The sequence below is a fragment of the Jatropha curcas genome, chromosome 5 (assembly GCF_041381405.1).
Source record: "Jatropha curcas cultivar XTBG-Jc1 chromosome 5, XTBG_Jcur_1.0, whole genome shotgun sequence".
NCBI lineage: Eukaryota > Viridiplantae > Streptophyta > Magnoliopsida > Malpighiales > Euphorbiaceae > Jatropha > Jatropha curcas.
Genome location: NC_143155.1, coordinates 8,171,547 through 8,195,570, shown reverse-complemented (window position 1 = coordinate 8,195,570; position 24,024 = coordinate 8,171,547). Strand labels below are relative to the sequence as shown.

General features: G+C 31.8%; 1 protein-coding gene and 2 long non-coding RNA genes across 3 annotated transcripts; 1 reads left to right on the top strand and 2 right to left on the bottom strand.

Annotated features, from left to right (window-relative positions):
• Positions 1–2,964: 2,964 nt before the first annotated feature.
• LOC149496173 (uncharacterized) lies at positions 2,965–5,128 on the bottom strand. The gene is made up of 3 exons (XR_016320811.1): positions 4,806–5,128; positions 3,941–4,025; positions 2,965–3,136 (listed from the first exon to the last, which is right to left on the bottom strand). It is a non-coding gene; the product is annotated as an uncharacterized LOC149496173 (long non-coding RNA).
• Positions 5,129–10,031: 4,903 nt separating this feature from the next.
• LOC149496172 (uncharacterized) lies at positions 10,032–12,265 on the bottom strand. The gene is made up of 3 exons (XR_016320799.1): positions 11,874–12,265; positions 11,008–11,092; positions 10,032–10,203 (listed from the first exon to the last, which is right to left on the bottom strand). It is a non-coding gene; the product is annotated as an uncharacterized LOC149496172 (long non-coding RNA).
• Positions 12,266–14,344: 2,079 nt separating this feature from the next.
• SCL3 (scarecrow-like 3) lies at positions 14,345–16,660 on the top strand. Its single transcript, XM_012232257.4, has one exon. It carries the CDS (start codon positions 15,084–15,086, stop codon positions 16,494–16,496), a length of 1,413 nt encoding a protein of 470 aa, XP_012087647.1. The 5' UTR covers positions 14,345–15,083; the 3' UTR covers positions 16,497–16,660.
• Positions 16,661–24,024: the final 7,364 nt, after the last annotated feature.

Here is a 24,024-nt window from a genome sequence, read left to right as displayed (position 1 = left end):
ATGATCCTTTCAAAATTTTCTATAGTGCTTTAACCATTTGCCTCCCATAACATTTGTATTTACTACTTCACTCCTTTTAATTTTAAACTCTTGCTTCTCTCCTGTCATTATTAAATATTTTGCAAATCTAAAAGATGTTTTACATGAAAATTTAAAACATTTCATATTTAAGACAATCAAGATCTCATTTTATTATCACATTATTTTTTTCTCCTTTATTCCACCACTAATCTAACTATTAAGATAACTAGTTTCACGTTAACTATCTTTGTTATATGCTCGTTTTTTATACTTGTTTAGCCTTTTTATTTATATAATTAAAATATAAATTCTTATTTAGATTGCAATAAATATAGTGGTTTTTATATATACAGTAAAAATATTTTTTAGTTATATGTCTTGCGCTGTAATATCTCATTGAAAAAAATTGATATATTTGTTTCTCTCTTTAAAATGACAATTTAAATATGAAATATGTCATTTATATTCTCTTCAACAACCGGTTTATATAGTTTTATTATATGCTAGTTATTTTTATTTTTTGTTTAAATACCAAATTGATTTATAAAAGTCATCATATATTTTATTTTACGTTTTATAATTGACTTACATGTTTTGTTAATAACTTTCACTATAATCTTTTTAATAAATAAATATACTTTAACAATAGAATAAGAACTAATCTATAATAAATTAATTAAATATTTATAAATAATAATTTTTATTTTTATTTTTAGCCAATCAAAATCATTAAATCATTTAAAAAATTTATTAATAAAATTATATCCTTAATAAAAAGAATAGGATTTAAATAAATAAGATATCAATATAATTAATCAAATTCGAAATGTTTAAAAATAATATTTTTTATCTTATTTTTTGGCCAACCAAATTAGATTGCAATTTGTAATTGAAGAAATTTAACCATAACCTTTTTAAATCAAAACTTAATTATCTAGATATATTTATTTAAAATAAATTCGAAAAAGTTAAAGTTTTAAATGCTCACATTTTCATTTAAAATAATAATGTTGAAGATAAATTATAATAATAGTAAATAAAAATAAAATAATTAATAATAATAAATTATTAAAATTATTAAATTATTATTAATAATTTATATAATAATATAATGAAATAAAACATAATTAGATATAATAAGATAATAACAGTAAAATTTTAAATTTCAAATGCTTAATTATCTATATGTATTTATCTATTAAAAAAATCCAATCAAAATAGAGATATATTATATTTTTATGTTAAAATTTTTTAATTGACTATGACTAAAGTTATTTTAGATTATCTTATATTTATAAAGATAATAGAAAATCATTATTCCACTCATTCTCACTTTATATATAGTATAGATATAGATTTAACATTCTTATATATATATATATATATTTGAGAATGAAAATTGAACTTTATAAAATTAAGCACCAGAATCTGCTAGAATCAAAGAGGCAATAATTTGTGGCCACTCTTCAACCCATACCCACTCAGACTCAGTATGAATCAACGCTATCTGAGCTAATTGGTGAGCCACAACATTAGCAGAATGACGAACATAGGACGAAGAAAAAGAATCGAAACTAGAAGCTAAAGAACGGATATTAAAAGGGCGATTTCCCCATTCAGTTGGAGGGAAGCTCCTTTGGCCAAATTGACGAGCAAGGAGGAGGCAGTCCTTCTCAACAACAATATTCTGGAAGGATAAGGTTGCAGCTGACTCCAAGGCAAACACCACAGTCTCAACTTCATGAACCTCCAGCTTGTTAGAGAATTGTTTAATTCCACAAGCCATCACCCCCATGAGCATTTCTCACAACAAAACCGAGACCGCACAACTCTGTACTAGCAAGGTAAGCAGTTAAGCCAGCTGTCAAAAGATAAGAGTTTGTTATACTTTGAATTTGTATTTGTATTTCCTAGATTAATGCTTAGCCCTGATCTGCTGTAACCACTTGTATTATAAGAATAGCCTACAGTATCAATACAAAAACAACTCCTCTTCATCAATTCTGTATTGTTCGAGATGGTATCAGAGCATTAAAAACTCTTCTTAGTTTTTTTTTTCCGATCCTTTTCTCTTCTTCTTTGGGAAAGTTCTCTTTCGCTTTTATACTTTGAATTGTTATGGCCTCCACATCCAACACAGTTCATTCCTCTGGGAAAACCTTGATTACTATGAATGGATCACAGTTTCCTCTCAAACTTTCTTCTACAAACTATCCAACATGGAGGGCTCAAATCTTGCCCGTTCTTCGTGGTCATAACCTTCTGGGTTATGTTAATCGCACTTTTCCTTATCCTCCTGCTATAATTAAGGACGGTGATAAGGAAGTTGTCAATCCAGATTATGATTTTTGGCTTTGTCAAGATTAATTAGTTCTGGCAGCCATTATTGCATCTACAAGTTTTCAACCATGAATACTGTGAACCCTCCCCGAAGGCAAAATTGTGCTAGAATGAGGTATTCTCACATGTGTGTTTTATGAAGTCGCCACCTAGTTTATTTTATAAGGGAAAACTAAGAAAGAACCCTAAATGACTCCAATTTTAATTAACCTAAGTCTAGATTAATTACCCCAAAGTTTAAGGCACAATCTACGAACCTGAGGTGGGTCCCGAGACTATGTCATGCTGATTAACTAACCTAAGTGTAAATGTTTTGCAAGGTAAATTGATGCAATTGGACCAGTAAAGTGTTTTGGTGATTTCGACTTACCGCTCGGGGTTAAATCCCGAACGTGCCTACGTACTCTCGTTTGAATGAGAAATCAAAGCCAACGTAGTTCGATAAAGCCTATTCAAAGGCATTTTGAAGGGGTATGTGTCACGACCCATTTCCATGGACCGGACCGGCCCTAGGACCTGGGTGGGCTTAAGGCCCCCGAAGCCCGTAGTAAGCCTAACTTATTTAAATCTCACCTTCTATTCATAATTATAGATTCAGGCCCATTAACTCAAAATGCAGTTCATATATTTAATATGGACTTTTACTATTTATTTACAACCCAACTGGAATACAATTGCGGAACTCTACCTTTATATTTACATCGTTATTTCTATCATTAAAAGTCTTCTACAATAAGTGTCTCAACTCCACAAGGCTTTTATTTCTTTCTATTACCTGAAAAAAAAATAGTAGGCAGGGGTGAGCGCCAAACTCAATGAGTAGGGTTAGATAACCCTCTCACCCCACACAATCACACAGAAGCTAAATATTTTTATCTAGTTACCGTTTAATTATATGATCATGCAGTTTGTCACACAAATGGCAATACAGCAGCAATCACAAGTATCATCACCTTCATATAATCACATCACGTGGAAATTAGTCAGTGACACCACCTGAAACCCCAACGAGCCGTCCTCACACATGGCTCGCCCTCTCATACATGTGCACCGGGGAGCCGATCCCCCATACGGCCAACTGGTCTAATCCTCACTGACCAGTCCTCTCATTGTTTTTCTATTCTCTCTTTTCTTTTCCATACCCACAGGAGGCAACCCGGTGGTCTCCATCCAATCTAGATCATCAAGTGCTCACAACAGGAGGCCACCCTACGGGCTACAATCAAATCTAGATTATCAGGTGCGCAACAACAAGAAGCCATCCTGTGGTTTTCCATACAATCCATATCATCAGGTGCACACGGGGGCGCCGATCTCCCATTTTCCCGGCCGACGGTCAATATCATATCATATTCAGGATCCATATCACAGACCGTCCTCACAAACCCATGGTGGTCCACTTCATCCCAATTCCACACAAACAAGGCACAGTATATTCATAGCACAAGTAATCAAACAATTTTTACTATCAACAAATAGTGCATCATAATATGGCACTTCAATAAAATAATGCATGATAACATTTAGCCGTGAATGCATGCATGCAGGCGGATGAAGCGAATTATCTAACACTACTCACATTTCTTTATTGTCCTTTAAAAGGACTGTCTTTATCACTCCATGCTTCCAGCTTTCGTCCTCGCATTTCGAAATTTTATAAACCTCTATAATAAACAATAGAATTCTAAGTAAGAATTTTAAATTTGAAGATTCTATTTTATATTCGTTTACTAGTTTTGGCAGTCATTTAATTCATTTATTAATTTAAACTATATATATATATTTATAGATACAGATATTGGGTTTCCTTATTTATTTATCACTCTAATAATCTTATTCTATATTTTTAATTTCTATAAATAATTTAATCTCTATTAAGTAATTTAATTTCTATAATTAATTTATTTTCTACCGAAATTTCGGCAGCATCTCCCCTAAAATTTAGACTATCTACCTGCTAAAATATCAACAATTTCACAATTATTCAATCCATACGGCCCATCCATCGGGCAATTAATCAAACAACATTTTCCCATCCTCCTTTAATCTCAACATCACCACACAATCCAAATTATACATTACAATAACATTATATTTAAACTACCTTAATTAAATCAACACTAAAATTATAACACTGTTAACTACTCACAATTATCAAATTAAATTAACCAAATTAATTAACTATAAATAATAAAATTAATTTAATTAACTAGCGTTACTAACATGAACTTAACTAAACTAATTGACTACAAGTAATAAAATTAATTTCATTAACTAATATTACTAAATTAATTAACTTCAAATAATAAAATTAATTTAATTAACTAATTTTACTAACATTAACTAAGTCAACTAAAATTATTAAAGTAAACTAACTAAATTTAAGTAACTATCATTAATAAAATTAAATTCATTAACTAAAATATATTTAAATTAATTTATACCCCAATATAATTTTTTTTGTTGAATTTCTGCTAGATCGGAAATTGCCACGTGTGCCGGATCGGAGAGCAGTGGCTGTCGGTGGTCGGAGGCACGCTGGAGCGGCGGCAGAGGCGCAATCCGGTGGTCAGAGGCTTGCTGGAGCTGCTGCAGTCGCTGGCAGTGACGCAGACCCAGTTGCAGGGAAGAAGAAAAGGGAAAGAAAGAAAGAAAAAGGAAAGAAAGAAAGAAGAAGAAAAAAGAAGAAGAAAAAGAAGAAGAGAGGGAGGTGTGGTGGTGCGGTGGTGGGCTGGAGGTGGCATAGAAATGGTGAGAGTGAAGGAGATAGGCGTTGAAGATAAAGGGAAAAGGATGTTTCTAGATGGTTTGGGTCGAACCGGTTCGATTCGGTTCGATTCGGCCCAAATCTTCGATTTTCAACCGGTTTCGGCTTTTTCAATCGGTTTTCGATTCGATTTCTCATAGTATTCGCACTAAAATATTAATAGCAATTTCCAGGCTGTCGGTTCGTTAAATTAAATTGGAAAATGTTTTGAAAATAAAAATTCGGGGTATTTCAATCTCCCCCCCTTAAGACAATTCGTCCTCGAATTGAATCTAGTGGGAAAGAATATGAAAGGACGCACGGGAAAGTTTAAAGTTACAAGAAATGGCTTCCAATACCAAGGAGACAGCTCAAAAGCGAAAATACAGATCGAAGAAAGGCAGCGAGTGGGGTATTCTGATTGTACTTCTACCGCCAATTATTATATTTAGAATAAAATTTCATTCAATTTATATAGTACCACCTAGTTGAAGCTTATAAGAAACTTTATTTCCGAAATCTCCAATACTATCATCGAACAGTTACTGAAATCTTTAGAAAATCGGTCTTTAATTCAATATCTTTTAATTAACTGAGTTGTGCAATAAATGCGTAATAGTAATAATATTTACAAAAGCAAAACAATGTAAAATTCAATTTATGTATAATAAGAATTGATTCATTTAATTTATATATGTTACGACTAAATCGTTTACTAATCAAGGTTGCAAAACTGTTATTTTAATCCAAAATTTTCAAAAAAATTCTCTTGTAATTTTCGTTGTCTATAATATCGCAGGGTTATTCGAACTCACTCTATCGGTTCTTTTTATACAAGTTGTATTCTTATAATATTTTTATGGTACACTAGCGCAATTATTTAAATAGCTCATTTACTAAGGACATCCCTGCACTATTAGTTTTCTTACTCTATATGGATTCCCACATTTTCTATTTAATCGCCTTACTTACATCTACCACTTATTCCTTAAATTATCTTAACATGTATCATTAAAAGTTGCCTTCTATACTACATCTTTTGCTTTTCAATCCTCTATTTCACGTATGTTGCTTACTAATTCTTCCCAAGAATATTGAAGCATACTTTTTAATTATTCCATCTACTATTAATCATTAATAGTAATTTATCTCATTAACAATATTTCATCCTAACATTTATTACTTACCCCAACTATTTACATTTTACCTAATACCTATCAATATATAAAAGTCTTAAATGAAATTTCTTATGTTCCAACTTTATGTTACCTTACCATCCAAATGGTACATCAAATAAATAGGCGTCAAATTCTATGTCAACTAAATAATTTATTCATTTCTATATGAGACTTCAGTTCATGCCTTAATTATGAATTAATAACAAATCTCTAATTAGTATCTATAATACATAAACAAATTATTTCGCTTTTCATCAAAGTTTTCAAATATAATATCAACTTATCTATCTCACCTGTCTTTAGTTCGTTAATCTCTCTTATTTAAGTCTAGCAAGGTATCTATAACTTCCTTTAATTTATTCCTTTAACCTTATCAACTCTAGTTTCTCAGGTTAGCACAAGGCCACATGATGTGATTGTCTAGATTTGACTTAGTTCAGGTCTTTCCTCCTTCCGCTGACATGTCAAAATTCTTATCAATCACCTCACGGTTCATTTCACTAGTTTCTTTTCATTAGATTTATTCTTCTCTTTATCAAATTCATGCGATTACACATTATGACATCATTAAAACCAATTCCAACCAAAGATCATATCTTAATCCAGTAGCCCCCTCAAATCACAATTATATTCCAATCCCACAATCGAATCTAATTATATTTATATTATTCAATGCAAAACAATCATCACCATAGCCACATAGGTTCAGTTTTCCTTGGAAATTTCTTCATGAAATTTTCCTTTCATCAGTTATACATAATCACAATACCAATTAGTCATACCAGATACAAGGAATTCATTAGTTCCAATTTTTCAATTCAAGTCACAAGTTAAGTCTTACCTTATTATTAACTCCAAAGGATTTCTTAAAATTTAAATAATTCTCTTTTGATCAAGTAAACTATCCGAAGGTTCAGATTTAAATAGTAATTTTCCTCTAGTTCTGATTTGTCACAATTCCTTGTAGTCTAAAAGGCATAGTATTAAAATTTCAATTCTTAATATACCTCTTTCAAAGTTTCACTAATTTGTATCTCTTATACCAAGTTAATTTCTACCTTAATAAATTCATTTCTTTTATTGATGTCATATCTCTTTTTCTTAAGAAAGAATTTATTTCAGTGGGTTCATTTATAATAATGGTCTACAACACTAGTTATCTCATATCAAACCTTTCATCAAATGTGTCTACTAAGGATTTTTGAGCAATTTAAGTCTTTATTTACTAATATTCACTGATATAAATTGGTAGATTAATCGTTTATTCAAAAATTCGACGAATGAGTTAACAACTACAGCCTAGGTGGACCATCCTATGGGTAACTGACTATTTAAAAACTTTTAAAATAATTTTCCTTTTCCACTTTTAAACCAATCTCAATCGTGGTATAAAAATATTTTCATGAAGTTTGAAAATCAATACTCATTGTATTTTCTACAACCTTTTGGTATTTAACAAAAATGAATTGTCTATCTCCACGAGGACAATCCTGAAATCATCTAGTTCCAGTCTAATGTTACATATTTCATCCCTAAATGATCCTTTTAAACCAAGAATATTCTAATCTCCATCATTACTATTCCTTTCACTATTACTAGCCTCTCAAGTAGATTGGTCCACACCTTAAATTTTCCCAAAAGTTATTTTCAGTAGTGATTTATATTTATATTATTATTTTATCTTTATTTATTTAGTTATTTATTTTATCATCATCATTATATTTTTTTTTATTTTTTTTTTTTTATATGTATATTTCTTACATCTGAATTTTTCTTCTTTCCCAATTTGTTTCTAATTATTTATTCTAGTATTCCACAGTAGATAAATTAATTGACCATATTATCATCATCGGCTTTTCTACGATTTAACATCCCCTAGTCTTATCCAAATTCTTTAGCCTTTTGATTCATTTTAATCTTTCTTTTATCCTTCATATCTCCTTAGTGTACCCAACCTCATTTAAGTCTTATCCGTAAAAGAGTTTTAAGGATGGGTACATGAATCTAAGGCGTAAAACCATTATTTTACACAAAATTTAATTCCATCCTAAGGTCATTGCTTCTCAGATTTCTTTATTCTAATTTTTCAATCTCTATTTCATTATTATGAGTTATCTTTGACCTTTATTCTCTTCCAAATTTATTAACTTTTATTTTATTTTATTTAGCACCTCGATCTAATTTCCTTAATTTATTAAGCTTTCCTACAGCATCCACGTTCCTTTCCCCATTCATTCCCCATTTGTGATTTAAAGTTATTCACCATCTTCTACATTCATTTTATTATAATAGATTTATGAACTTAGTCTAGCCCTTTAAGTATCCTACATGTGCTAGGATCTTAATTATATAATGTCTAATAAATTTATTACAAACTAAACTTTCACCTTACTAATTTTTTTAGATTATACCAACTATCCCTTAGTTACACATTAGTTCCATAAGTCTATTATCGATTCAATCTAATTGCTCATTTTATTATAATAGATTCATAATTATTTCATGGCTTGTAATTATTTCTATTAACTATTAGTCAATCTTTTCCATATTAATCAAATTTTAACTTCACAACTTTTGCCCAATTATTCACTAACGACTTTAATTCTATATTAAAACACCCAAAATTTTACCCTTCATACTAATTGTTCAGAGGAAGTTTTACCTGCTTCTTTATCATGTTTACATTATTTTATATTGCTATAATTAATTTAACCTATTCAGTTAACATTATGTTCTTCACATTCAAGCACATAATTCATTTAACATTTTCTTTTATATTCTTAAGTTTCACCTTGAATAATTGAGGATTTCTTGTCTATTATGATTATTTGTCTTAGATCCTCCTTTTCTAACCCTTGATTTAATTTAAATTACCATTTTCACTTTTTAATCCCTAACAGTAACATTTCTAGAATTTAATCTATATCTTAATTGACATTTTCAGTCAGATTCATATTCTATACTATTTATTATTAACTTATCAGTATTAATTTCTATAGGCCTAATTTAGTCCTCGGGATAGACAATATGATAAAAATTTAATCAAACATGCAATCATTGTAAATAATTAAAATTCTAAAATCAGATAAATTTTTGACATGCCGACAAAATAAGAAAACCAAACAATTAATTGCAACTTCAAAACATTTCCAGTAAGCAAATAATAAAACATGTTTCTCAAATCGTAGTTCAAATAAATTTACTTTCTTATTATCTTTAAAACTCCGACTTCTTTTCTAAATAATTTCAAATAATTTTCGAAGCAGTGTCTCCTGTCGAATCATGGTGTACTGGGTGATCAGACCATTACACCAATTTCCAACTGATCCTCTGCTTCAAAATAGATGGAGGGGATTTAGCAAAACTCGAAGTATTTATTTTAGAAACGTCAGTTACCCGGACTCTTTTTATAATTCCCTATTATTTCTGTACTTTTAATTCTCGTCCTAAGTTTCATACAGATTTCCTTCCATCCTCGTGCACGATGCGTCCACCGGCACTAAAATGGAATTCAATCCCGACTACAGCTCCTTTGTTGGTTACGGCCGATCCCAACATAGGAGTTCTCTATTTAATTTCCTATGTTCCGCAATTCAATCCCGGGCTCTGATACCACCTTTGTCACGACCCATTTCCATGGACCGGACCGGCCCTAGGACCTGGGTGGGCTTAAGGCCCCCGAAGCCCGTAGTAAGCCTAACTTATTTAAATCTCACCTTCTATTCATAATTATAGATTCAGGCCCATTAACTCAAAATGCAGTTCATATATTTAATATGGACTTTTACTATTTATTTACAACCCAACTGGAATACAATTGCGGAACTCTACCTTTATATTTACATCGTTATTTCTATCATTAAAAGTCTTCTACAATAAGTGTCTCAACTCCACAAGGCTTTTATTTCTTTCTATTACCTGAAAAAAAAATAGTAGGCAGGGGTGAGCGCCAAACTCAATGAGTAGGGTTAGATAACCCTCTCACCCCACACAATCACACAGAAGCTAAATATTTTTATCTAGTTACCGTTTAATTATATGATCATGCAGTTTGTCACACAAATGGCAATACAGCAGCAATCACAAGTATCATCACCTTCATATAATCACATCACGTGGAAATTAGTCAGTGGCACCACCTGAAACCCCAACGAGCCGTCCTCACACATGGCTCGCCCTCTCATACATGTGCACCGGGGAGCCGATCCCCCATACGGCCAACTGGTCTAATCCTCACTGACCAGTCCTCTCATTGTTTTTCTATTCTCTCTTTTCTTTTCCATACCCACAGGAGGCAACCCGGTGGTCTCCATCCAATCTAGATCATCAAGTGCTCACAACAGGAGGCCACCCTGCGGGCTACAATCAAATCTAGATTATCAGGTGCGCAACAACAAGAAGCCATCCTGTGGTTTTCCATACAATCCATATCATCAGGTGCACACGGGGGCGCCGATCTCCCATTTTCCCGGCCGACGGTCAATATCATATCATATTCAGGATCCATATCACAGACCGTCCTCACAAACCCATGGTGGTCCACTTCATCCCAATTCCACACAAACAAGGCACAGTATATTCATAGCACAAGTAATCAAACAATTTTTACTATCAACAAATAGTGCATCATAATATGGCACTTCAATAAAATAATGCATGATAACATTTAGCCGTGAATGCATGCATGCAGGCGGATGAAGCGAATTATCTAACACTACTCACATTTCTTTATTGTCCTTTAAAAGGACTGTCTTTATCACTCCATGCTTCCAGCTTTCGTCCTCGCATTTCGAAATTTTATAAACCTCTATAATAAACAATAGAATTCTAAGTAAGAATTTTAAATTTGAAGATTCTATTTTATATTCGTTTACTAGTTTTGGCAGTCATTTAATTCATTTATTAATTTAAACTATATATATATATTTATAGATACAGATATTGGGTTTCCTTATTTATTTATCACTCTAATAATCTTATTCTATATTTTTAATTTCTATAAATAATTTAATCTCTATTAAGTAATTTAATTTCTATAATTAATTTATTTTCTACCGAAATTTCGGCAGCATCTCCCCTAAAATTTAGACTATCTACCTGCTAAAATATCAACAATTTCACAATTATTCAATCCATACGGCCCATCCATCGGGCAATTAATCAAACAACATTTTCCCATCCTCCTTTAATCTCAACATCACCACACAATCCAAATTATACATTACAATAACATTATATTTAAACTACCTTAATTAAATCAACACTAAAATTATAACACTGTTAACTACTCACAATTATCAAATTAAATTAACCAAATTAATTAACTATAAATAATAAAATTAATTTAATTAACTAGCGTTACTAACATGAACTTAACTAAACTAATTGACTACAAGTAATAAAATTAATTTCATTAACTAATATTACTAAATTAATTAACTTCAAATAATAAAATTAATTTAATTAACTAATTTTACTAACATTAACTAAGTCAACTAAAATTATTAAAAGTAAACTAACTAAATTTAAGTAACTATCATTAATAAAATTAAATTCATTAACTAAAATATATTTAAATTAATTTATACCCCAATATAATTTTTTTTGTTGAATTTCTGCTAGATCGGAAATTGCCACGTGTGCCGGATCGGAAAGCAGTGGCTGTCGGTGGTCGGAGGCACGCTGGAGCGGCGGCAGAGGCGCAATCCGGTGGTCAGAGGCTTGCTGGAGCTGCTGCAGTCGCTGGCAGTGACGCAGACCCAGTTGCAGGGAAGAAGAAAAGGGAAAGAAAGAAAGAAAAAGGAAAGAAAGAAAGAAGAAGAAAAAAGAAGAAGAAAAAGAAGAAGAGAGGGAGGTGTGGTGGTGCGGTGGTGGGCTGGAGGTGGCATAGAAATGGTGAGAGTGAAGGAGATAGGCGTTGAAGATAAAGGGAAAAGGATGTTTCTAGATGGTTTGGGTCGAACCGGTTCGATTCGGTTCGATTCGGCCCAAATCTTCGATTTTCAACCGGTTTCGGCTTTTTCAATCGGTTTTCGATTCGATTTCTCATAGTATTCGCACTAAAATATTAATAGCAATTTCCAGGCTGTCGGTTCGTTAAATTAAATTGGAAAATGTTTTGAAAATAAAAATTCGGGGTATTTCACGTATAATGTTAATTTTTTTTTTTTTTTTTTGTTAACTAGATGAATGAGCAAGTTTAAATTTTTCTGAATGAGCAAGTTTAAATTTTTCTTATTTCAAACCGTACGAACTGTCAAAGCGAACCAAATCAAACTGCCACTAAAGATTTAATTTAATTTGAATTTTTTATGATTTGGCTTGGATTTAATTTTTTTTTTCAAACCACTATTTTAGATTTAGTTCGATTATTATATTCAAATCGATCCAAACCGACCCACGAACAATCCTAATTTTTATATTAAGTTTTGTTGTTTTACACGATATTTTGTTTTGTTGTTTTTTTATTTGTTTTTTAAGCAGCAAATTGAAACTTTTCGTTTTGTTTTCATCAAAAGAAAAAAAGCAAACAATTTGCTGACAGGTGAAAATTTAAATTATAAATAATGCCACGAATTGTATTGGACTGTAGCCTTTTTGTATTGACTGTTATACACTATAACCTTTTTGTATTGGACTGTAATATAAATAGTATATGATGGAGAAATCATTGATATTTTTGTTAGGGGTAAGAATATAATTCAAGCTCTTTTAAAATTTTTTAGTTATATAAAATGAATAAACAATGAAACAAAATAATAAATAGTAATATTAAAAACACAAAAAAGAGTGTAAAAAGTCTTAAAGTTTATTTTTAAAAAATGATGGCAGAAACGTAATTTGGCAGTTTCTTTGATTTTTATAAGCAATTGTGAAAAAAGGACTCGAGAATAATTTCCAATTCACTTTTATTGCACTCAATAGTTAAAAACTTTTTTTTTTTTGGTTACAAACCAGAACAAGTAATTATAGTTTAAAAAAAAAAGAAAAAAAGAAATCAAAACAGAACTGTAGACAGAAAATGTTGGTTTCAATTTGAAATCAAGAATAGTCAAGTAAAACAAAAATCATGGTGATGCATGCATAATACAGAAGAGCTAGATGTAAAACATGGACCACTCATGTTGGTAAAAGACAAATGCTGCTGGGGCCTACGGACTTCGAATACTGCTTGACCCCGCTTTGATACACATGGCTTTTTCACAATATATAGAGTCCAAAAACCTCCATCTAATCTGAATCTGCTTGAATGTTGTGAATTTATAGTATCCATTTTATCCCCCTTTCTACAATATCTTTTATTTTTTTTTATTTTAAAATATAAATCATTTCAGATTTTCAAACGAATTAAATAAATTTAATTCTCTTAAATTATAATAAAATTAAAAATAATTTGAGCAAATTATTATTTATCTTATATTATTATGGTATCTAATATTATTATATTATATTTAATATAAAAAAGTAAAATTAAAAAAATGAGAATTTATTACTTTTTAAAATATTCAAAACAATTTATATTTTAAAATAAAATAATCATATTAAAAGGATTTATACTTTAAAAGAAATGAAATAACAGTTTGCTGTGATTTTCTCTTACATCTTATTTCCTGTTAGAAAAAAATTTGTAAAACATGGGACGGCAAGTGAATTGATTGATTAAATATTAAATAACAATAAAAAGCTAGGATAAAAATTTTGATTAGTAGTATATTTATTTTATTTTTTTATTTGAAATAGAATGGGATTAGTTATTGGTAGGTCTGAAGTTTCCAGAAGCGCCAACTAGGATAGAAATGTACTATCAAATATTTGGAAGTTTCCTTAACGTCCTTGTCTGTTTGTCTTAATATAAACCAATCGTAAGGTCATTGCCTTTCAACTAAACAACAAAACCATTTCTGTTTTCTTTCTTGCAATTCCCACACTTACCCTCCACTAAGAAACAAAACTGAGGTCTTTTTTTTTGTCTTTGGTTGGGGCCTGTTTGGACTTTTGTGACCTTTGGGAATATTATAAAGCCCTCTCTCAGGGTCATTTTTTATTCTCTAGCCACCGAATGTCAAGACAAAAAAACCATAAAAGTGGTAGTTGTAGAGAGAGAAAGTCGAGTACAAGACAATGCTTTTCAGAGAGAAAAAATGAAGCTAACTCACCGTTTGCCCCAAAAAGGTAAAAGCCTCATCTTCTCATAAATTCCATATTCCACTCTGAGGATGGGACGGAGAGACGAGGAGAGAACGACAACAAAATCATAAAACGACAAAAAAGCAGACCTCATAGTCTCTAAATTCAGACAAACGTAACCATTTACAAACTACAGGTCTTTCAAAATTTCTGAAAGAGCTTGTAATTGAGCCAACCGACTCTCTCTCTCTTTCTTTCTGAAGAAACCAGAGAGAAACAGAAAATCTCTGAACATTTCTTTATGCGTAGGAGTGGATTGAACCGGTACTCTTTGGAATTTTCTTTAGATTTCTTGTAGGTTTTGATCAGTTTACAGAGTCCAGTGGATTACTATTGAATACTGTGCGTCACTATTTTGGTTCGTTGTTTGTAAATTAGAATTTTGTTGATCGAAGTATCTTATTACTCGCTTTAGCTTTTTCTTTCTGAGGGTTTTACATATATTTGTTCAGTTGCTGTAGATCGGCTATGGACTGCTTAGTTTCTTGCATCCGAGATAAGTAATTTTCTAGATCCGGTCTTTCATTGAAGAACTATTTCTATCCTTTTTTTGCTTTTTGTTCCAATATCTTTTTGTCTTGATTGATTGTTTTAAGAATTTAGCTGTATCAATGTTTCAAGATGATGGATCATCATCTGTGACATCATCACCTCTCCAATTTTTTTCAATGATGTCACTTTCACCTAGCATTGGCTCACCATATTCATGGTTTAGAGAGCTAAAATCAGAGGAGAGAGGGTTGTATTTGATCCATCTATTGCTCACTTGTGCAAACCATGTAGCTTCTGGTAATCTTGAAAATGCAGAGATTGCTCTTGGGCAGATCTCTCATCTAGCCTCTGCTGATGGCGATACTATGCAGCGAATTGCTGCTTACTTTACTGAGGCACTTGCTCATAGGATTATCAAATCCTGGCCTGGTTTACACAGGGCCCTTAATGCTACTAAAATGAGTTTGGTTTCTGAGGAAATTTTGGTTCGCAAGTTATTTTTCGAGATGTTTCCTTTCCTGAAAGTTGCTTTTGTGCTTACGAACCAAGCTATAATTGAAGCCATGGTAGGGGAAAAGATGGTTCATGTTATTGATCTTAATGCAGCTTATCCTACCCAATGGCTAGCACTTTTCCAATGTTTAAGTGCACGGCCTGAAGGGCCACCCCATTTGAGAATTACAGGGATCCATCAACAGAAAGAGGTATTGGATCAAATGGCACATAGACTAATTGAAGAAGCAGAAAGGTTGGATATTCCCTTCCAGTTCAATCCTATTGTCAGCAAATTAGAGAATCTTGATGTTGAAAAGTTGCGTGTCAAAACTGGGGAGGCTTTAGCGATTAGCTCAGTTCTCCAATTGCATTCTTTTTTGGCCTCAGAAGATGAATTGAGGAAGAGATCTCCAGTGACATTGAAGAATTCAAATGGACTTCACTTGCAAAGAGTCTCTCAAATGAACCAAAACACATTAGGGGAGTTGCTAGAGAAAGATATGGTAAATGGATATAGCCCAAGTCTGGACTCAACCTTATCATCGCCTCTGTCTTCAACTGCTTCCACAAAGATGGATTACTTTCTCAACACCCTTCGGAGTTTATCACCAAAACTGATGGTAGTAATGGAACAAGATTCTAATCATAATGGATCGACTCTCATGGAGAGGCTATTGGAGGCATTATACTCTTATGCTGCCTTGTTTGATTGTTTGGAATCCAACGTATCAAGAACATCCATGGAGAGATTGAAGGTGGAGAAAATGTTTTTTGGAGAGGAAATAAAGAACATCATAGCATGCGAAGGAGCTGAAAGAAAGGAACGGCATGAAAAACTTGCGAAGTGGATTCAGAGGCTTGATTTGGCCGGATTTGGAAATGTGCCTTTGAGCTACCATGGCATGCTGCAAGCAAGAAGGTTATTACAAGGGTATGGCTGTGATGGTTACAAAATTATGGAAGAAAATGGGTGTGCGGTAATTTGCTGGCAAGATAGGCCTCTTTTTTCTGTGTCAGCTTGGAAGTGTAGAAAATAAGAGTAACATTATCACACAGTACTCAGAGCTTTTCAGCTTTTGCTTCATTGTATGTAGAGTTTTTTTATCATCTTGGAAATCTCTATACTTCAAAAAATGATTTGAAGGCTCCCTTCATGTGCGTATATATATATATATATATATATATATATACATGTTCTTCATGATTAATTCTCAATTTTGTTTTAATGATTATCTAATGCTGCTCTTTCTTAAGGCTTTTACTCATGTATTTGAGGATTGTGCTTTTTACTCTGTTTGCTTTCTGGATCAAATTTGACCAATTGATCTTATTACACGGTGATTAATATGCCATTCAAAGCATATTTGTACCGCTTTGTTAAGCTAATTTCTCGTGTAAATTCTAAAACATGATGCCTAAATTAATTTGAAAATATTCTCTCTTATTAGATACATTTGGTGAGCGGTTAACTTGCCTATACCGTTTCATAACTCCATCTGTAGACTAAATCAATGAAAATAGAAATTTTTTCGGAACCAAGCTATCTCTAACCATACATTGAGAAAAAAAAAAAAAGAATAAATTAGGAATAATTTTAAAAAAATTCTATTTTTATTGATTTAGACCATAAGTGGGGTTATGGACTCGGTCCAGGCAAAAAAAATCCATTTGGTGAACGTGTGAAATGTAATATAATATAATTAAAATTTATTTTTAGTGTAAAATTTACAATAAAATTAATTATATGCGTTATATTTTATTATAGCTCATCGAATACAATATAAAAATGATTGAATATATAAATTCACTCTTGAACTTTGTAACTTTCACTCCATATATCCTGAACTTTGTTTGTGATCTATTATGCACGTGAACTTATAAATTTTAGTAATATTGAATACCTTTCTAGATTAATAGCAATAGTTTTTAGGTTTTCAATTTTTGACTGCAAAATATCGATTTGACGTGTAATTATCATAATTTTTATAACAATAATTTTTATAAATTTCAACTAATATGTCTGTAGTTTATCTTTATTGTGCTCTTCGTTCCACCTTCGACGTTGATTCCGACTCCGATCAAGTTATTCAATATTGCAAAGTTATTTTAGCTCATAGGCCAAATACTTTTGTTTTTTGGGCTCGAAGACAAGCGAATTTAGAAGCTCATGCCCTTGCAAGGAACTCTTATAATCATGCTTCTGACTTTATTTGGAACGTTATCCCTAATTGCCTGTATAACTTTTATTCTTCAAAGTTAACTCAGGTTATTTATCCTTCAACATATATATATATATATATATATATATATATATATATATATATATATATATATATATAATTTTACAAGTTAAAGTATTTAATAAAATTATATTGAAGTTAAAGTGTTTCATAAGTGTAATTTTATTTTTTTGGAACAGTAAAACATTATAAGTATAATTTTATAAGTTGAGGTGGTTGATGAGTCAAAATAAAAGCTAAGGATGTCACAAGGTTAAAATAATAAAATTTATGAGTAAATTTATGTAAATATAAAAATATAAACTAATATGAAAAGAAAGAAGTAGCGGTGGAGGTAACTCTTAACGCTATGTTTTTACCCCTTGTGACAATCCTTTAATTCTTTCATTAATTAACTTTGGTAAGTTTTCGGATTATTCGTTTATATTTTCCTTAGGTAAAAATATATATATTAATAAAAATGCATAGCATGAAGCTTTTTAAATGGCATTAGAGTAAATATTAAATAGTAATAGTAATATGGATCTTTTCTACATGATCCGAAGGAGTGTAAATAGCATGGAAAACTTTTTGCATTGTTGAGTTTCTTATACAGCCTATAACAGGTAGGTTATTTAAACTTAATTGAGAAGTTATATTAATTAAAAATATCTAATTTAAATATAGATTGAAAATCTTTTAATTAACATATTAAAAATATTTAAAAATTGACCTTTTATTATTTTATACAAAATTTTAGTTTCCCATTTTTGAAAAACTAAATTGATAAAAATCCTTTAATTGAGATCTTTTAGAAAAAGCCAATGGCACACTTAGTTTTCTTTTTTTTTTTTATATATATATAGAAAAAATCAAACTAGAAATTAAGAGGAACCTTATTAGGAAACTGGACTAGTTTATATTGAGATAAGGTTATTCCCTCTCTTGTAATTAGTTATTTGTTACTTTATTGTATATATCCTTTCTTTATTTTGTAATTCTCTCAAGTACATTACTTGTATATGTATACTGATTATTATTGTGAATAATAGTGTATTACCCATTACTTCAATAGTCCCTTACAGTATCAAAGTCTATCTTTGTCTATCGGCATTTTTTTTTTTTTTCAGAAACCTTAGGTGCTCACCTTCTCCTTCCATGGCTGGTTTACCTATCGACGTCATATCGTCCTCCGGCATATGGAAAGACTCCTCTCCCTTATCTGTACTTGCTCAAACACCATCTAATAATATTAACCTCCCTACTGAAAATCAACTTATATCCATCAATGCCTTTGCTCAAGCACCAATTTAACTCACATCCATAAATTATCAATCTTGGCATACGCAATGGTATTCATTGTTGGTTGGGTATGATTTTCTAAAATTTATTGACCAACCACTTTCATTTGATCTCTCCTCCAATCCATATTGGTTTCGACAAGATCAACTCATTAGAAGTGCTCTTATTGCTTCTTTGTCACCTAAAATTATTTCTTTTGTTATTGAAGCAAAAACCTCATATGAAGTCTGGCAAACCCAAGCCAACACTCATGCCAAACCATCTCAGGCTCGTATCATGAGTTTGCAAGAATCCTTGTTTATTGTGAAAAAGGGCACCATGTCTACTACAGATTTTCTTCAACAGATCAAAGCCATAATGTCCTTGCTTTACCTCAGTTGTTGTTCAAATTTCAATGAATGACATTGTTCATTATGTCCTTCATGGACTTCCATTCGATTACAAAGAGACTGTTGTTGCCTTAAGAGCTCGCGAGACACCCATCTTCTTTGAAGAACTTCATGAAAAACTCATAGATTTTGAAACACACCTTGTTAGAGAATCAAATCTTGTTTCTTCCCCGATCACTATGAACTACACCAACACCAAATTTGACCCTCCTTCCACTAAAATATCTCTGTCCTATCGATAACAATCACCTCGTCCACCATTCCCACACTCAAATCGTGGTCAAAATCATACCTCTCATTGGATCTCCCGCGGTTCTATACCATATAAACTAGGCCATGTTACCAAACATGCTGGAAATTGCATAAACTTTGTCCATGGTTGGTTGATACATCAAATCAAGCTTCTACAATACAACCACAAGTAAATTATGCCACAAATACATCTTCTCCCGATTCTAAATGGATAATCAATTTTGGTGCCAATCAACATGTTACTTAAGATCTTCAAAATTTGTCTCTGCATTCAGAATATGATGGTGTTGAAGATGTTGTGCTTGGTGATGGTAACATCCACCCTATAACTCATATTGGTTCTGTCTCTCTGTCCTCTTTATCTCGCCCTTTACATTTGTCTCATGTTTTATGTTCCTGCTTTAAATAAAAACCTTATCTCTATTTACCAATTTTGTGTTACGAATAATGTTGAGGTTGCATTTAACCCTTATTCATTTACTGTGAAGGATTTTTGCACAGGGACTCTTCTGGCGGAAGGAAAGCTTAATGATGGTGTTTATGAGTGGCCACCTGACATTCCAGTGTCCAGATTGTCTAAACCTTATATTTCTCACACAACTGTCACTTCTTTGTCTGGCATCGACGTCTTGGTCATCCCTCTGCTCCTAACCTGCATCTAATTATCAAGAATCTTGATTTACCTATTTCGTCTTCGATTGATAATAAGTTTTTTTGTGATTCTTATAAGTGTAATAAATAAAATGCACAAAATTCCATTTTCCAAATCATCAATAAAAAGTTCAGCTCCTTTAGAATTAATTTATTCTGATGTTTGAGTCCAGGACCTATTCCTTTCATTGATGGCTTTCACTATAACTTAATTCTTGTTGATCATTTTACCAAATATATATGGTTATTTCCTTTACAAAAAAAAACTGATGTTTCCATAATTTTTCTGTCATTTAAGAAAATTACTGAAAAATATTTTTATAGACAAATTGTAACGTTATACATTGATAGGGGGGTGAGATTATTCATCTTAAATCATTTCTTCAAGAAAATGGGATTTCTCATTTCCTTACACCACCATACACTCCTGAACATAATGCTACTGCTGAACGTCGTCATCGGCATATCGTAGAAACTGGTTTGACCATGCTTCTTCTTGCAAATTTATCTTTATCTTTTTGGTCATATGCCTTTCAAACTGCAGCTTATCTCATCAACAGAATGCCCAACTCTGTCTTGCATAACGACTCTCCTTCCTTTCGTCTCCATGGTTACGAACCTAACTATAATAAACTTTGTGTCTGTGATTTCTTTGCTATCCATGGAGTCATCCTTATAATGCTTATAAACTTTAACCATGCTCCTCAACATGTGTGTTTCTTGGTTACTTCTCCAATCAAAGTGCTTATAAGTGTTTTGATCCTTCAACCTCTAAACTTTATCTCTCCCGACATGTAGATTTTGTTGAGTCTAGTTTTCCTTATTCATCTTTGGATAATAAGTCTGAATGCACCACATCTTCTACTCTTGATACCTGGTCTCCTATTCATTTTGTCCTACCCACCTCCTCTATTACTGTTGACGTATAACAAGCTCCTCACCTAATGTCATCTGTGGCTTTCACTCTGCTAGATATGTCGTCGCCTATGCAGACTTTCTCTAGTAACCCAAGGTAATCAACTTCTCCATTTCAGGTACACAAACTTCTACCTCTCTTACCAAATCTTCTAAGTCTTTGGCTGCTTCATTACCTTCAGAGGTTGAACCCATATGTAACACTCCCTCTCTAACCTCGTAGGGCTAAACAAGAGATATCACATTCTGTGCCAAAGGCATGTACAGAACTAGTTTCAAATGAAAATAGTAACTAGTTTCAAATGAAAATAGTAACTCAGTTTATAATACTTTAAATATATACCAGAAGTCTTAAGAAAATATAAGTTGCTTAAAATAGTTCTATTATAAAAATTAGGAAAAATTAAAATCTTTAAGCAATAGTGAAACCCATTAAACATAATTAAATAGTTTAGGTAAAATCTACAAAAAAACTGCAAGAGTTCCCATTTGAAAATGCAACTTCACGTAATAGTTCGAACCTATTAATAAAATATTCCAAAAGTAATAACAAAATTTCCAGAGTCTCTTTTATATAATAATCCATATTCCAATCCAATGAAACAAATTCTCAAGAGGAGTTAACCTCAAATTCAACACTAATAAAATCCATAACAGTAATAAACTCAAGATATTAAAAATTTAAATCCCAAATGAGTCCATTCCATGTGGGACTAATCAAAATCCTCAAAAGTTTCAAAGGAATAAAATAAATGTACTAAAACAGATAAGTTACAAATCCCACATAGTAAACTAACACTCTCATTATTTCAAATTTAACACATGCCACGAGTCCGCAATGTAGACTCATACTTTAGTCTAGAAGCAGAAGATCTTCTCTTTGGACACAAGTACTCGAGATATATAGTAGACAAACCTTTAACCTACGCGAGTTAAAACCATCGCTCTGAATATAAAACTCAATGGTACTCAACAATACATATGTAATCACACAGCATACAGGTATGGTCCATTGAAACCATACACAACATTAAAATATCATTTACTATAATAATTCTCATTCTCACACCATATTCCCATGCATATATTCATAATCAATTCACATTCATGTTTACTTGTATCTCGAGTAACAATATCAATCATAACATAATAACTTGTTTCGTAAGCAATCTCATATGTGTGATTATCATATGACTTGCAGTACAAGTAATCTCATATCATTATCAAATTAGATATCCAATAGCATTTATAGTCATATTAGCATATACATAAGGTAACTTGATGCTTAAGTAATCACACAATATCTTAGATATAAAGATTTGCATTACAGAAGATTATATAACAATGTCTGATAATCTAACTTACATTATAAGCACACATATTGCATGCATGTATCAGTTTCTTGCTTTACAAGTAATCTTATAAGTATTCTGTAAATAACTTACATGGGAAGTAATCATATAACATCAATCCATAAGTAGCTTGTATTGCAAGTAATCATACATCATCAACCTATAAGTAAGTAACATATTCCATCAATCTGCAGGCAACTTGCATCACAAGTAATCAGTAATTTATAATTGTATTATCATTCTCTTAATCATTAATTTAGATAATTGGGCTTTAACAGTGACTTAGAAGAAACAGAAGTAGAACAAGTAACAAAATGGTGTCTGATAACAGTTAGACCAATATTGGCTAGTTAGCCTTTTAACAATAGACTTAGAAAAGTTTTTCAGATATAGAGTTACTAGAGTGCGTCCACTCGTCCTGAAGACACCCACGTGTCTGGCATATAATCATAGCGCAATCCAAATTAAATTCATAACATGTTTTTATTTTCAGAAATAGATAAACCTATTCTAGCAACTACTCAACCAATTTGACAGCAAGAGCCCATTAGTTCTCATTAAGTCAATTCAGTTTAAAGTTAAATTGTAGGAAGCAACTTTATCATTCAAGTATCACTTAATAGTCATAACTAGGGGTTGCAAAAATTCAGTTTTCGGAACCAAAACCATCGGTTCCGAACTGGTGGGAACCGAAATCGGAATCAAAATCGATCCAAATCAATTCGATTTTGATTCCACCAGTTTTGGAACCGTGAACCGGTGGTTCCAGCTTCATTCAGAACTGACAGTTCTACTTCCATCTGAAACAGGCCGGAACCATCCAAAACTGGCTAGAACCAGTCTGAAAACGGCCGGAACTATCGAAAAATCGGCCGGAGAACCGGCCGGAACCGTCGATTTTGGAACCATTGCGGAATCAAAACCGGAACCGTTGGTTCCCGACCCGAAACCGGCAATTCCGAAACTGTGGCCACCCTTAGTCATAACAAGTAAGCATATCTGATTGCAACTTGCTCATGATTTATAGAAGCTCATTTGCTTCATACAAATCTCAATCATATATGCTCATATAAATGTCAATCATAAATCCATAAGATAGTCAACTCAAATACCTCAAGTCAAACCACATCTATATTGACTTAACACATTCCATATTACTTAAGTAGTCAAGTAAGTAATTAATATAGAATAGTCAAGTAAGTAATATAGAAGCTCATTTGCTTCATACAAATCTCAATCATATATCCATAGAATAGTCAACTTAAATATCTCAAGTCAAACCACGTCTATCTTGACTTAACACATTCCATATTACTTAAGTAGTTAAGTAACTAAGTGTACTTGGCGTATAACATAAGCTTTCCAAAGCATAATACCAAATTGGTATTATTATATCATAGTCGTTTATGTCAAGTATATACACATTTCATAGCAGTTCATAAGTCCTACAAGTCAAGCTCACATTACAAAGTCCTAAACTGTCAT